Here is a 14,953-nt window from a genome sequence, read left to right as displayed (position 1 = left end):
ATGGTCTGGGAAAGCAGTAGAAGATGGCCCAAGTCCTTGGGCCCCTGCACCCATGTGGGAGACCTGGAAGAAGCTCCTGGCTCCGGCTGTTGCAGCCATCTGGGGAGTGAACCAGCGGATGGAAGACCTCTCTTTCTGCCTCTCCTCTCTCTGTGTAACTCTGACTTTCAAATAAATAAATAAATCTTTAAAAAAAAAAAAGTTGTAGGAGAAATGGATACAATGAGATACACTCCAAAGAAAAGACTGGCATTTAGAACAGTTTGCTTTGTTTTACATAAACTTCTACTCAGAGTGGTTGTGTGATTTTTTTTTTTTTTTTAGCACATGGTGAGCTAGGGGGTGACTGCAGCACTCAGCAAATCCAGACAGCTGTCAAGAGCAGAGAAGACCCAAGAACCGAAAGTGCGGTCTGGGCTAGTGTCACAACTTTGCTTCCACCATGTAGCATGCATTTTGAGACTGGAGAGATCAACAGTGCCTTTTAGAAATTCTTCACTGAGAATTGCTAAAATAATAAGTGAAGGTATGACTCTTAGTCACCTATGAGGAATGCAGTTCTGTGGAACTGAATCTCATTGCCCCAAATGCTAGATAAATTGCCATTGTATCAAAGAGCCCAAGAACCATTTGTTCCACACTTTTGTTGAAAGAGGAATACTTAGGAAAAGACAAAGTAACAAACTACCCATGGAAACATTTTAAGCTTAAATTCCAAATCCGAGTTTATGCAGTAAGCAAGTTCAGCAGGATGTGCTTGAAAATTTTCATTGTACCTCTCCTCCCCACCCTCTGAGCCCATATGTACTGCAACTTGTTAGAAAATGTCTGCCCTGCCTATTACACCTGTCAAGCTCAGTTTTTGAATGGTGCATGAATTGCCATGAAAGATTGTATTTTCCCAGCATTTAGAAACTGGAAGACAAGAGTATCTAGAATATTACCAGTTAATGACAAGAAGCTAAGTGAATCGAGTCATAGCATAGGCTTATTAGTGCCCTTGTGGGACACCTGGCAACTGAAAGTTATCCATGATGTTTTCCTGTAACTTATTGGCAGCCTCTAAATGACATACTGGTGATGATCAAATGAGGAAGTGTGCACTTATGTGGAATTGTCCCCATTCCACTCTTGGTCCTCTGCCAAGTCCATACTACCAACAATTTTGTGTCCTCTGTTGGGAGAATAAATAAATCACGGATTATTGTTCGGCACCGTGGCTCAATAGGCTAATCCTCCGCCTAGTGGCGCTGGCACACCGGGTTCCAGTCCCGGTCGGGGTGCTGGATTCTGTCCCGGTTGCCCCTCTTCCAGGCCAGCTCTCTGCTGTGGCCCAGGAGTGCAGTGGAGGATGGCCCAAGTGGTTGGGCCCTGCACCCCATGGGAGACCAGGAGAAGCACCTGGCTCCTGGCTTTGGATCAGTGCGGTGTGCCGGCCGCAGTGGCCATTGGAGGGTGAACCAATGGCAAAGGAAGACCTTTCTCTCTCTCTCTCTCACTCACTGTAGCTTCCGCTTGTGACACCAGCATCCATGTGAGTGCTGGGTTAAGTCCTGGCTGCTCCATTTCTGAACCTGCTAATAGACCTGTGAAGCAGCAGATGATGACTCAAGTACTTGAGTGCCTGCAACCATGCAGGAGACCCCAGGTGGACATCCTGGCTCCTGGCTTCCACGTAGCCCAGCCTTGGCTGTTGTGGAGAGTTGGGGAGTGAACCAGTAGATGAAAGATCTTTCTGTCACCCTCCTTTTAAATAATTTTTAAAAGCAAATTACTGGTGTATAGAAGTTAAAAAAGGGTTAATATAGCATGACACTAAGAGGGCAGATTCTGATGTTAGACCACCTGGGCTCAAAACCTGATTTTGTTTCATATTAATTAGAGCAGTTGTTCTCATGCTTTGGTATTGAGTGGCACTGACTGCTGGCCCCACTCCCAGAGGTTCTAATCTGTGGGTCTGACATAGGGCCTAAAATTCTGTATTTCTAACAAGTTTCTAAGCCCTGCAACCATTTGTGATAGAGGGGACCACATTTTGAGTAGCATTGCCCTAAAACACGGTTTTGCCTCTACTAAATGCCAAAAGCATCTACGTGGTGCTAACAGCAAAACTATCTTCCAGGAGCAAAGTGACCCCTGGTTGAAAATTCCTGCTCTGGGATACTCCTTCCAGGTGATCTCATGCTTTACTCCTACACTTGGGGCATGAAGGGAGGCGGAGGTTGGGTGCTATGAACAGAGTGGCTACCTTAAGGTAGAATTTTATACCTTCTTGAAGCTGAGTGGTGTTATCTTTTGGTTGTATTGTATTATTTTGAAATACTCCATCAGCGTTAGTTCAGAGGACTGGTATGGGGTTTTTTAAAAATAGAGATGTAAGGGGCTGTGGCATAGTGGGTAAAGCTGCTGCCTGCCGTGTTGGTATCCCATGTGGGCGCCAGTTGGAGAGCTGGCTGCTCCACTTCCAATCCAGCTTCCTGCTATGGCCTGGGAGAGCAGTAGAGGATGGGCCAAGTCTTTGGGCCCCTGTGCCCGCGTGGGACACCCGGAAGATGCTTCTGGCTCCTGGTTTCGGATAGGCTCAGCTCTGGCTGTTGTGGCCATTTGGGGAGTGAACCAGAGCATGGAAGACTTCTCTGTCTGTCTTCCTCTGCCTCTCTGTAACTCTGCCTTTCAAATAAGAAGATAAATATTTTATAAAGAGAGAGATGTAATTTATATGCCATAAGATTCATCCTTTTAAAGTATACAGTTTATTGCTTTTGTAATATGGTCACAAGGTTGTGTTATTGTTGTGTCTAATTCTGAGAACATTTCTGTCACCACAAAAACAAGACTCTAGGGGTAAATTTTCTTTGAGATCTACTTCACTTCTTTATCAAAACCAGAGGTGGACATCGTGTAACTCATGAGCAACTGTGCAGCTCAATGGCTAATACTGAGAAAATAATTGGAAACCGTAGGGGAAGGCATTTGGTCCAGCAGTTAAGAAGCCCTCATCTCATATCAGAGTGCCTGGAATCAAGTCCTAGCTCTGTTCTCAATTCAAGCTTCTGCTAATGCAGACCCTAAGAGGCAGCAGGTGATGGCCCAAGTAGTTGGGTCCTTATCCTCTACAAGAGAGACTGTATTGAGGTCTCAACTCCCTGCTTTGGACCCAGCCCCAGCTTTTGTAAGCACTTTGGAAAGTGAACCAGTAGGTGGTCGCATAAATAAATAAATTTTTAAGAATCAAAGTAAAATTTAGCTTTTTATATGTCATAAAAAAAGAAATAAAGTATTTAAATTATTTGCTTTTTTGAATTAGTTGTTTCTTCTAATTGGCCAGAAGCAGTTTTCTAATCTTGTATCCTTATATTTGGTAGTACGTTAGATCAGAGGATTCCAAATGCCAAACCATCGCCTAGCTACATGAGAGTTATTGGATAGGTTTGTTAAAAATAGATTCCTGACTTCCTGTGTGTGATGTGCATTTGGGGAGCACTGCTTCAGGCTTTAAAAAATCCCTAATATGCATTGTTTTTCTCATTCAGTCCTTAAGCCACATACGCCTCCAAAAGTTATTTTTCCCCAGTCTTCACATGGAAAAACTAAGTGAGATGAGAACGGGGTGGGTATTATATCAGAATGCTTAGGTTTGAGTCTCAGTTCTGCTTCTGATTCTAGCTTTCTGCTAATCTTCATCCTGAGAGGCAGTGATCCTGACTTTGGTCTGTCCCAGCCCCAGGTGTTGCTGGCAGAGTGAACTAGCAAATGGGAGATTCTCTCCCTCTCCCTCCCCTCCCTCTCTCTCTCTTCTCCTCCCTCTCCGCTTACCTCATTCCTTCCCTCCCTCCCTCCCTTCCCATCCCCCATTCAAGTAAACAAATAAGTAAAAATTAAAGCAACAAGTACCTTTGAAAAAGAGAATTGAAGGTATACATTTAAGGTTACATTGCAATTTAGGAGTAAAACTGGGGATTAGAATTAGTTCATTCCAGGCCGGCACCATGGCTTAACAGGCTAATCCTCCACCTTGCGGCGCCGGCACACCAGGTTCTAGTCCCGGTTGGGGCGCCGGATTCTGTCCCGGTTGCCCCTCTTCCAGGCCAGCTCTCTGCTGTGGCCAGGGAGTGCAGTGGAGGATGGTCCAAGTGCTTGGGCCCTGCACCCCATGGGAGACCAGGAGAAGCTCCTGGCTTCGGATCAGCGAGATGCACCGGCTGCAGCGGCCATTGGAGGAACAGCAAAAAGGAAGACCTTTATCTCCGTCTGTCTCTCTCTCACTATCCACTCTGCCTGTCCAAAAAAAAAAAAAGAGAGAGAGAGAGAATTAGTTCATTCCATTTGAAGCAGTGTTGACTGAGGGCCTGTTTGGTATTGGGCATTCTGCTAAGGTTCCTGATGAAGAGATAAAGGAGCCTTTTCCCTTCTAATCACACCTACAAGGTTCTGTTTTTGTTTTGTTTTTTAGTGGGCCATTCATGTAGCAAGTGTAACGTGAGAACAGGTGGTTGTTTCTTTTAAAATAATTACCACCTTACCAGTGAGGAGGCGGTACAGATGGTACGGGTAAAATTCAAAATACTTCCTGCAGATGATGTTTATTTGTTCCACATTTTTGCTTAGTAATTTTTATTGAGTTTCTAGCATGTCAGGGGGTGGCTTAGAAGGACTTTCTTATCATAACCTCTCCTGAATAGGTAACTTAAGTAAAAACTACTTACTATGAGGTCCTTTAAGATAAGTTGCTTCGCCTTTCCAGCTATAACTTGCTACTCATAAGGCTCTGCTATATAAAATATGAAGGTGCTACGGACTGTACTTGTTGATAGTTCTTTTAAAAATATTTTTTGGTGTCTGGCGCCGCGGCTCACTTAGCTAATCCTCTGCCTGTGGCGCCGGTACCCTGGGTTCTAGTTCCCAGTTGGGACGCCAGATTCTGTCCTGATTGCTCCTCTTCCAGTCCAGCTCTCTGCTGTGGCCTAGGAGGGCAGTGGAGGATGGCCCAAGTGCTTGGGCCCTGCACCTGCATGGGAGACCAGGAAGCACCTGGTTCCTGGCTTTGGATCGGCACAGTGCCAGCCGTAGCGGCCATTTGGGGAGTGAACCACTGGAAGGAAGACCTTTCTCTCTGTCTCTCTCTCACTGTCTATAACTCTCTCTCTGTCTCTCTCTCTCACTGTCTAACTCTGCCTGTCAAAAAAAAATATTTTTTGGTGATTTTTTGGGGAAGATTTATTTATTCATTTGAAAGACAATGAGAATGAGAGTGAGATTTTCCGTTTTCTGATTTTTCTCCTGAGATGCCTAAACAGCCAGGGCTGGACCAGGCTGAAGCCAAGATCCAGGAACTTCATCCTGGTCTCACATATGGGTGGCAGGGGCCCAAGTACTTGGGCCATCCCTCTGCTGCCTTCACAGTTGTATCAGCAGAAAGCTAGATAAGAAGCATAGCAGCTGGGATGCAAACTGAGAGATCCAACCCACTGTGCCACAATGGTAGCCCCAATAGTTATGTAAAAAAAGATTTTATAAATGTTGTGATACAGCGAAGTGAACCAGCAATTTTACTTCTTTCCTAACCCAATAAATAAATTAAAATGTGTGTGAAAATACATGGTTCTTGAGTGTTACTCCCAATATTTCTGTTGTCACTACCTAGCTTAGCTTCATCTGTATTAAATATTAACCTACTCAAATAGGGCCCCCCCTTCTTTTCCTCTAGTGTTTTCATCGTCCTGCAACCAGTATGATCTTTTTAAATTTTTTTTAAGATTATGTATTTGAAAGGCGGAGTTACATAGAGGAAGAGGCAGAAGCAGAGGAGTCTTCCATCTGCTGATTCGCTCCCCGAATGACCACAATGACTGGAGCTGCACTGATCTGAAGCCAGGAGCCAGGAGCTTCTCCCAGGTCTCCCACGCGGGCACAGGGGCCCAAGGAGTTGGGCCATCTTCAGCTGATTCCCCAGGCCATTGCAGAGAGCGAGATCAGAAGTGGAGCAGCCAGAACTCGAACAGGCACCCACATGGGATGCTGGCACTGCAGGCCGTGGCTTTATCTGCTGTGCCACAGTGCCGGCCTCACCAGTATGATCTTTATACATTGCAAATCTCATGGCCTCACACTCCTCTTAAAATCCTTTGCTTACTCCCTATTGCCCCTAGGGGAAAATCCAAAAATGACTTACAGGGTTTTTCATGAGCATGCTCCTTCCTTTAGCCCCATCTTTTACCAGTTTACTTTTGTCCCTGTTCCATCTCTTCCTCCAGTTCTCACTCTCCCACCCAGTCCATACGGAGCCTCTTTTCATTCCTAGATTGCATCCCACTCTCAATTCTAATTTTTGTGCTTGCTATTTATACTTCCTGTAACATGTTTTGTTTCACTAAATTCTTCGAGAGGATGGCCTGTGTCTATTCTCAATAGTTTATTTCCTGGTTACACTACTGGTTATAATTACTGTTAGCTGCGTTCACTTATTTTTAGAGATTAGGAAAAGTGTAACATGTCTCAGCCATGTTTTGTTGACTAGTGCACAAGTAGTTCTAGTTCAGAATATATTTGAAATCAAAATGAATTGAGTAACCTAGCCATGATAAGGGTGACTTCCATGTACTTGTAATAATATCTTGGCTCTGAGGAACAGGAACCTTGACCTGGCTAGGCTTAAACAATAGAGAAATTTGTGTCATGTAATAGGAAGCTTCAGGATTTTTTAATTCAGGGATTCCATTTTTACCTCAAGTTTTTTCTACCCCTTCTTCCTGCCTCCCACTGCACTGGCATCATTCTAAGAGCGATTTCCTTAGAATTTGAAAGGTGACTACTAGCAGTGATTGAGACAGCATACTCACTCATATCAATAGGAGATTGGCTTTTCTTTCTCAGAGGTCTCTGTCTCTGTCTCTCCTTAGTCCAGACTTTCTTTGCCCTTTTTATTCCTGCATTAGTCAATAGTGGAGGGTTACTCTGATTTCTTATTCCTTAGACCGATCATCTGTAAGTAGAATGGGTGCTGGGAAGTCACTCATGTCTAGCACAATTTCTTTTACCAGTGGAAAAATTAGCAATGACAATCTGCTGGAAATTTCCCATAAAGGAAAAAAATGTCCCAACTATTCTGTTTTTAAAAATTTATTCCAGCTCCCAGATGAGATCATCTCTCTCACACACACATGCATACACAAAGCCTGAGTAATGTTTATGTAGTTAACCATAGAATCTTTTTCTCTCTTTAGATCCAGACATTTAATGTGGATGCACCATGCCAGACTGTGGAAGATTTAACGAGTGGGGTTGTGATGGCCCAGGTTCTTCAAAAGATGTAAGAATAAGTGGTTATTTTTATGATGTTCTTATATAGGATATTTACTTGGTTGAAAACATGGATAACAAAATGTATGAAACTTACGTTTTATCTAGAATAAGGACCATAACAGCAGTGATGATTTTGATTGTGTGTGCTTGTTAGGAATAGATGGGTTGCAAGTTTAATTAGGGCTGTAATTGTTACACTCCAGTGGTTTTAGCAGAAGTATTTCTTGTACTTTTTGGCAGAAGTTTCATGTCGGTGACCAGATTTTGCCATTGTAGCATGATCTGTTACTCCCTTTCTCTTTAGGATTTTGCTCAGATGTTGTCATAACACTGAGGCTTTCCCTGACCTCCCATATAAAATAGCACCAACCACTCTGCTATACTCTACCCCTCAACCTTTCGTGTTCTTCAAAGTTTGTACTATCATCTGATAATGCCATGTATTTGGTAGTTCATTTCTATAGTTCTTCCTCTTGCAAACATACACACAGAGAATACAAGCTCCCTACAAAGCCAGGAAATTTATTTTGTTCACTGTTGAGTCCCAGCAACTAGGAAAGTGCCTGGTTTTGGGTTAAAGAGTATGAAATGACCATTCTTTATAGGTCAGAATGGTCAAATGTTAGCAGTTAATTCTGCTTTAATCTGTGTCATGGGTGTTCATGTTTGGTGAATGACTAAAGTATTTGGGATGTATAAAACATACTTGATTCTTTTCTTCTGCATACATTGAAAACATAATAGTTTAAAATTGATATTACATGACTGTTAACTTTTGACTTAGGAATTTTAAAATAAAGGATTATGTGAATTTAAGAAATCATTGGGATTGGTGTGACTTCAGGATACTTTTATAATTTGATGATCTGTGGGTTCCCTAGCCTGATGACATTAAATATTTACATTTGACTGAGGTTTTCTAAAGTTTGTTGGGAATCAGTATCATTGAATGAATTCTTGCTGTTACTTACCTTGTGACAAGCTCTAGAATTGCCCATCTGAGAAGCAAGTCAAATGGCCAGAGAATGTCTTTGTGCCCTTTGAGCCAAGGACTCATGTTTGGAAACTGCACTAGTATTTGTTGTCTTCTGTAACTTAGTGTACTCAGCTGATGTCTCTAGATGTGTAGGCACACAGGCTCTCAAAGCAGTTCAAGAAGATTTCACTGGAAGCTGACCTGCTCTGATTTCTAGCACTCTGAGATGAGAGATCTGTAGTTTTCATGGTCTCCTTGAAGAGGTGCCCCAATAACTTTTACCTTTCCAGTGGTCTGGAAAGTTTCACTGAAGTTCTGTAAATAAAAATTATTTGTGGGTATGGGGCCTAGCTAAGTGAGCTTTTCAGATGTGTACCAGTGAATTTTTTATGTAAGTTAGTTTGAATAGAATTGCTGTCATTCAACAAGAAGAAAAGAAAGAATGTGTGTATTATTTTATCAGAACAAGATCTCAGGAATAAGATACAGATGCCCACTCTTGTCACTTCTATTCACATAGTACTAGAAGTCCTAGCAAAAGAAGTTAGGCAAGAAAAAGATTTAAAAAATGTCCAAGCAGGAAAGGAAGAGTTGAAATTGTTGAAGTTTGCTGATGTTTTATATATAGAAAACTGTAAAGAGTTTACCAAAAAACTGAGAACTAATTAATGAATATAGTAAAATTGCAAAATATGGAATCAGCATACAAAAAGGCAGTAGTGTTTCTATACACTAACAGACTATCTTCAAAGCAATCAAGAAATTAATCCCATTTATAATGCCTATGAAAAACAAGTACTTAGACAAATTTAATCAAGGTGAAAGATCTGTGTACTGAGAACTGTAAGGCATTGATGAAAGAAATTGAAGACACAGATAAATGTAAAGATAATCCGTGTTCAAAGATTAAAAGAAACAGTATTGTTAAAATGTCCATACTACCTAAAGCCATCTGCACGATTAGTGCAGTCTCTATCAAAAAATCCAATATTTTCACATAAATAAGAAAAAATCCAAAAATTTCTATGAAACCACAAAAACTCCAAATAGCAAAGGCAGTCTTGAGTGGGAACAAGTCTTTGAGACATCACATACCTGAATTCAAACTATCACAAAGCTGTGCTAATGGCATAAAAACACACACCAACCAATATAACAGAACAGAGAGCACAGAAATTAACTCACACACCTCTGGATGTAATCTGTTGATTTTCCATAGAGCTGCCAAGAACACACAATGGGGAAAGGACAGCCTTTTCAACAAAGGTGATGGAAAAACTTGATTTACTCATGTGGAAGACTGAAACTGGATCATTCATGTCATACTGTATATAAAAACGAACTCTAGTGGCCGGCACCGTGGCTCACTTGGTTAATCCTCTGCCTGTGGTGCTGGTATCCCATATAGGCACTGGGTTCTGGTCCCAGTTGCTCTTCTTCCAGTCCAGCTCTCTGCTGTGGCCTGGGAAGGCAGTGGAGGATGGCCCAAGTGCTTGGGCCCTGCACCCGCATGTGAGACCAGAAGGAAGCACCTGGCTCCTGGCTCCTGGCTTCGGATCGGTGCAGCGCCGGCCATAGCGGCCATTTGGGGAGTGAACCAATGGAAGGAAAACCTTTCTGTCTTTCTCTCTGTGTATAACTCTACCTGTCAAATAAATTAAAAAAAAAAAAAATTAGTAAACAAAAAACTAACTCTAAACGGATAAGACCTGAAACTAAAACTGCTAGATGAAAGTGGGAAAATTTTTCTTGACATTGGTCTGACAATGATTCTCAGGTAACAGAAGCAAAAATAGACAAATGGAATTGCATCAAACTCAAAAGCTTCTACACAGCAAAGGAAGCAATAGAGGAAAGAGATACTCCACAGATTGTGAGCAAATATTTGTAAGCCAAAGGTCTGATAAGGGGTTAATTTCCAAAATATATAAGGAACAAGGTTCAAAAGCAAGAAAACAAGTCACCTGATTTTAAAATGTACAGAGCCAGCGCCATAGCTGAGTGCCTTCACATCTGATCCGCTTCCTGCTGATGCCCCTGGAAAGGCTCCTGGCTCCTGGCTTCAGCCTGGCTGAAGCTGTTTTGGGAGTGAACTAGAAGATTGATCTCTCTCTCCCTGTCTCCCTCTATCTCTTGCTTTTGCTCTCACTCTGCCTTTCAAATAAATAAATCTTTAAAATAAAATATAAATGAACAAAGGACCTGAATAGACATTTCTCCAAAGAACACATACAACAATAAGGTTTTGAAAAAATGCTCAGAATCACTAATCACTAGGAAAATACAATTTAAAACCATGATGAGATATCACTTCACACCTTTTAGAATGATTGTCATTGAAAAGATGAAAGACAGCAAGCATTGGTGAGGATGTAGAACAGAAGCAACTCTTACACTGTGGGACTGCCATTTTTCAGAATATGTCAGTGTATAGAAGAGACATCTGCATTCTCATGTTCACTGCATCACTGTGCAACAGCCAAAATACAGAATCAGCCTACGAGTCCAGAAGTGATAAATGAAGAGAAATGGTGTAGTTACACAATGAAATACTGTTCAGCCTTTTAAGAAAAAAGGAATTCTGTCATTTGTAACAACATGGATGAATCTGGAAGATGTCACTGTGCTCAGTGAAATAAGCCACACACAGAAAGACAAATAGTCCATGATCTCACTTAAATGTGGAATCTATAAAACAATTGGATTCATAGAAGCAAAGAGTAGAATGGTGGTGGTGACCTGAGACTTAGGAGATGGGGGAGAGGGAATGGGCAGGTGATGGTTAGAGTATAAAACTTAAGTTTTTTAATATTTATTTCACAGCATGGTACTATAGTTGATAATAATGAGTAAATTTCAAATGTTCTCATAGTGAAAAAAAGGTAAGTATTTGAGGTGCTGGATGGCGACCAACTTGATTTAATCAGTCCACATGGTATGCACATATCATAACATCGCTTTGTAACATGAATATAAACATTCTAATTTGTTCATTTGCAGTGAAAATTTTGTTCTGTAAAGTAGTTGTTTCAACATGCCATGGTCTTGTGGGCATATTTCTCCTCAGTACTTTAGTTGTCTACTTTTATTTTTCACTAGAATGTCTTCCTTTTGTTGCAATATGACATATATAGAAGAGTATCTTTAAAAAGGGACAGATTTTACTCATAGGTGCATATCTTCTTGTAACTGTCACCAGATTGAGCTTGTATAGAAATTTCTGATCCTGATGGTTCCTTTTATATGCTCCTTCCTAATCAATACATCTTAATGCCAGAGATAGCCATGATTCTGATTTCTACACCATTGTCTATTATTTTTGCCTGTTCTTGGACATCTTAAAAGTGGAATAATACTGTATATATACTCCTTTGTCTCTCATTCAAGCTAATGCCTGTGCAATTTATCCACATTATTAGAGAATATATTGAGCAGCTGTGTAATGTAAGCATCCTCACCAACATTTTATTACTTCTGTGTTCATTTGATGTTGATCGAATGGCTGTTTTGTGTCCAGTACTGGTTATACAAGGATGTATCTTCCTAAGGGAGTTGGGGAGTTTATAATATGGGGAAGACCTGATTTTAATTAACTAAGAAAAGAAAACTGATATGGTAGCAAATTCAACAGAGGAGCAGTATACAGTGTTATGAAGGTTTGTAAGAGGCATATTTAGCTTAGTCTAGGAAATCATAAGCATTTCACCTGAGGAAGTAGAGAGAAGTTGGATCTGAAAGATGATTCCTAACATTTCTTAGCAGAGGGCAGGACGTATGCAGAAGTCCTGAAGGATGATGGGATATGTGAACACTGCTATGTTTAAGTGGCTAATGCAGAGGAGGAGCGTGGTACAAAATGAAGATGGAATGCTAGCTACTAGCAGATTTTGATGATTAGTATAGGGTTAGTGAAGGGAGATGTTGAAGTTGACTTTTAATTTTCTGATTTAAGCAAACACATTGATGTGGGAGAAAGGAAAGAGATCCATTTGGAGGAGTGCTGGATGTGTCATGAGCTTAGTTTAGGGAACATTGAAGATGAACATAATGAGAGATTAAGGAGGAATGCTATTAGCAGATACAGGGGTCTGTTCTCTTGGAGTATTGTCAGATGTTTAGTTTCAAATGGGAGTTTCTCAGGAGAGATTTATTTACTTGTGACAAGTAAGGAGACAGTGGACAGCTACCGTTCCCTAAACAAACTGCCTCCCTGAGAAGCAGTGTGCTAGGGCTTTTATATCAAGGGTTAGGGGAGTGTGCAGGATGTAGGAAAGAGGGAGCAGGAGGGCCCTACCTGCTCAACCAACACACACTTCCACACATTGTATGTTGAAAACTCTTACCAGACTGGGTTCTTGCAGCTTCTTGATTGGCATTCTGGTAAAGGCTTAGACACTGAAGCCAGGAGCCCAGAACTCGATGCAGGTCTCCTATTTGGATGGCAGGATCACAATCACTTGAGCCATTACCTACTGCCTCCCAGAGTGTCTTAGCAGGAAACTGGAATAGGAGCTGGAGCAGGGGATCAAACCCAGGCTTTCTAATGTGGGATGCTGGTGTCCTGATGGCCATCTTAACTTCCAGGCCAAATGCCCAACCTTTAAATTTATTTGGGGTTTTGATACAGGAGACATGAATGAAATCATTGGCCATGTGAAACTCAATCTCCATTCCCTCTCCCCTTGCTGGAAGTCAAGGAAAGGGGTTGAAAGTTTAACCTTTAATCATGGAATTGGTTGTTCTGGTGTCAGACCCCATCCTGAAGCTATCTAGGTAACCCCACAATAAATCACATTAGTATAAAATAAATACTGGTGTGGTCCAGAAGGGCTCATTATGAATTACAAGACATTTCTGTCCTGACTCAAAATTCCAAATGTTTTAGGAAATGAGTGTCAGGAACCAGAGATGACGATTATAACCTCATGCTGACTGAAACAGTAAGGACAGAAGTAAAAGTGGTGCTTCAAAGTTTCAGGAAGGGGGACAAAAGAGTCTAGCTCTGTGGTGTAGTTGTCTAAGCCTCCGCCTGCAGCTCCAGCATACCGTTTGGGTGCCTGTTCATGTCCCAGCTGTTCCACTTCTGATCCAGCTCTCTGCTGTGGCCTGGGAAAGCAGTGAAGATGGCCCAAGGGCCTGGGCCCCTGCATCGATGTGGGAGACCTGGAACAAGATCCCCACTCCTGACTTTGGATTGGCCCACCTCTGGCCATTGTGGCCATTTAGAGAGTGAACCAGCAGGTAGAAGACTTTCTCTCTCTCTCTCTCTCTCTCTCTCTCCCCTTCTCCCTCTCTCCCTCCCTCTCTCTCACTCTCCCTCTCTGCCTCAAATAAATAAATAAAATATCTTAAAAAAAAAAAGGTGAAAAAAATAGAGAAAAGTCCAATTGTGGTAAAATTGAAGGTCAGGTTGTAGACAATGGAATGCCTTACACTGGATATCTTTATTTTTATAGAACCCTAAACTCTCTGGTTTAACTAGAATCAATGCCTGTGTACTTGCATTGCTCAGTAGGAGCTAAGGATAATTCACTGTATTTTGTTGTCATTATGGATGTGAAACTTATTATAGTTAACTCTGTAATACACATTTAGTGGCAGACTACCAAGATGGTTATTTTGGATAATTTAAAAAATCATTAGGAAATAGTCATACCTACAGTTCAAGGACAAAATTACAACAAATGTAATGTAAAGCTCTTAATTGGCTTTTATTCATGTGTTCTAGAATTAGACAATGCTTCATTCTATAAAGTAGAGTGAGTGTTCCAATGCACCAGGCAGAGGGGGTTGGTTTTATTGAGAGAAAGCAGAAGTAGAAACTGGAAAATAGATGGGTCATTTCAGAGTTACTTTCCTTGTAAAGGTGAAAGCAAAGGGGACTTCTTTATCTTGAAGCTAAAGCTGGCTTGTTTGGGGATTTGGCTGTCCTCTCAGTCCAGCTCTCTCCCGATGCTCAGGTCAGATAAGCAGCTTAGTTTCAGCTGGTTGGTGTGAACTTCAGCAGAGGGACGGTTGTGGTCTGTTTTGTTGGGCCCAGTGCGGGAGCTCAGTCCAAACCAATGGCCTCCTGCACATGTTATTTAATGCCAAGAACTGACATTTATTTTAAAAATAATACAGGTTTTCTAATAAAAATGTCATGTTAAGAAACAGAACCAGATTTCTCAGAATGTAGCTACCACTCTGTTTTTTTGCCAGGCAGAGTGGACAGTGAGAGACAGAGACAGAGAGAAGGGTCTTTCTTTTCCGTTGGTTCACCCTCCAATGGCCGCTGCGGCTGGCGCACTGCGCTGATCCGAAGCCAGGAGCCATGTGCTTCTCCCGGTCTCCCATGCGGGTGCAGGGTCCAAGGACTTGGGCCATCCTCCACTGCGCTCCCGGGCCACAGCAGAAAGCTGGACAGGAAGAGGAGTGACCGGGACAGAATCTGGCGACCCGACCGGGACTAAACCCGGTGTGCCGGCACCGCAGGTGGAGGATTAGCCTATTGAGCCGCAGCGCCTGCCTTTTTTTTTTTTTTTTTTAAACTTTTATTTAGTAAATATAAATTTCCAAAGTACAGCTTGCTTATGGGTTACAATGGCTTCCCGCCCCCCCCCCCCAACTTCCCTCCCACCAGCTACCACTTTTTTTTTTTTTTGCCAGGCAGAGTGGACAGTGAGACAGAGAGAA

General features: G+C 42.0%; 1 protein-coding gene across 1 annotated transcript in view; it reads left to right on the top strand.

The window, feature by feature from the left end:
• The window catches only part of HOOK3 (hook microtubule tethering protein 3), a 123,697-nt gene that overhangs the window by 2,656 nt on the left and 106,088 nt on the right, over nt 1-14,953 (top strand). Inside the window, exon 2 of the mRNA XM_062213695.1 lies at nt 7,224-7,309. Within this exon, the coding sequence (XP_062069679.1) occupies nt 7,224-7,309 (86 nt within the window). The remainder of the gene's footprint in view (nt 1-7,223; nt 7,310-14,953) is intronic.

This window comes from Lepus europaeus, chromosome 16 (assembly GCF_033115175.1).
Source record: "Lepus europaeus isolate LE1 chromosome 16, mLepTim1.pri, whole genome shotgun sequence".
Lineage (NCBI taxonomy): Eukaryota > Metazoa > Chordata > Mammalia > Lagomorpha > Leporidae > Lepus > Lepus europaeus.
The sequence above is the reverse complement of the archived record's forward strand: the minus strand, read 5'-3'. Positions and strand labels throughout refer to the sequence as shown.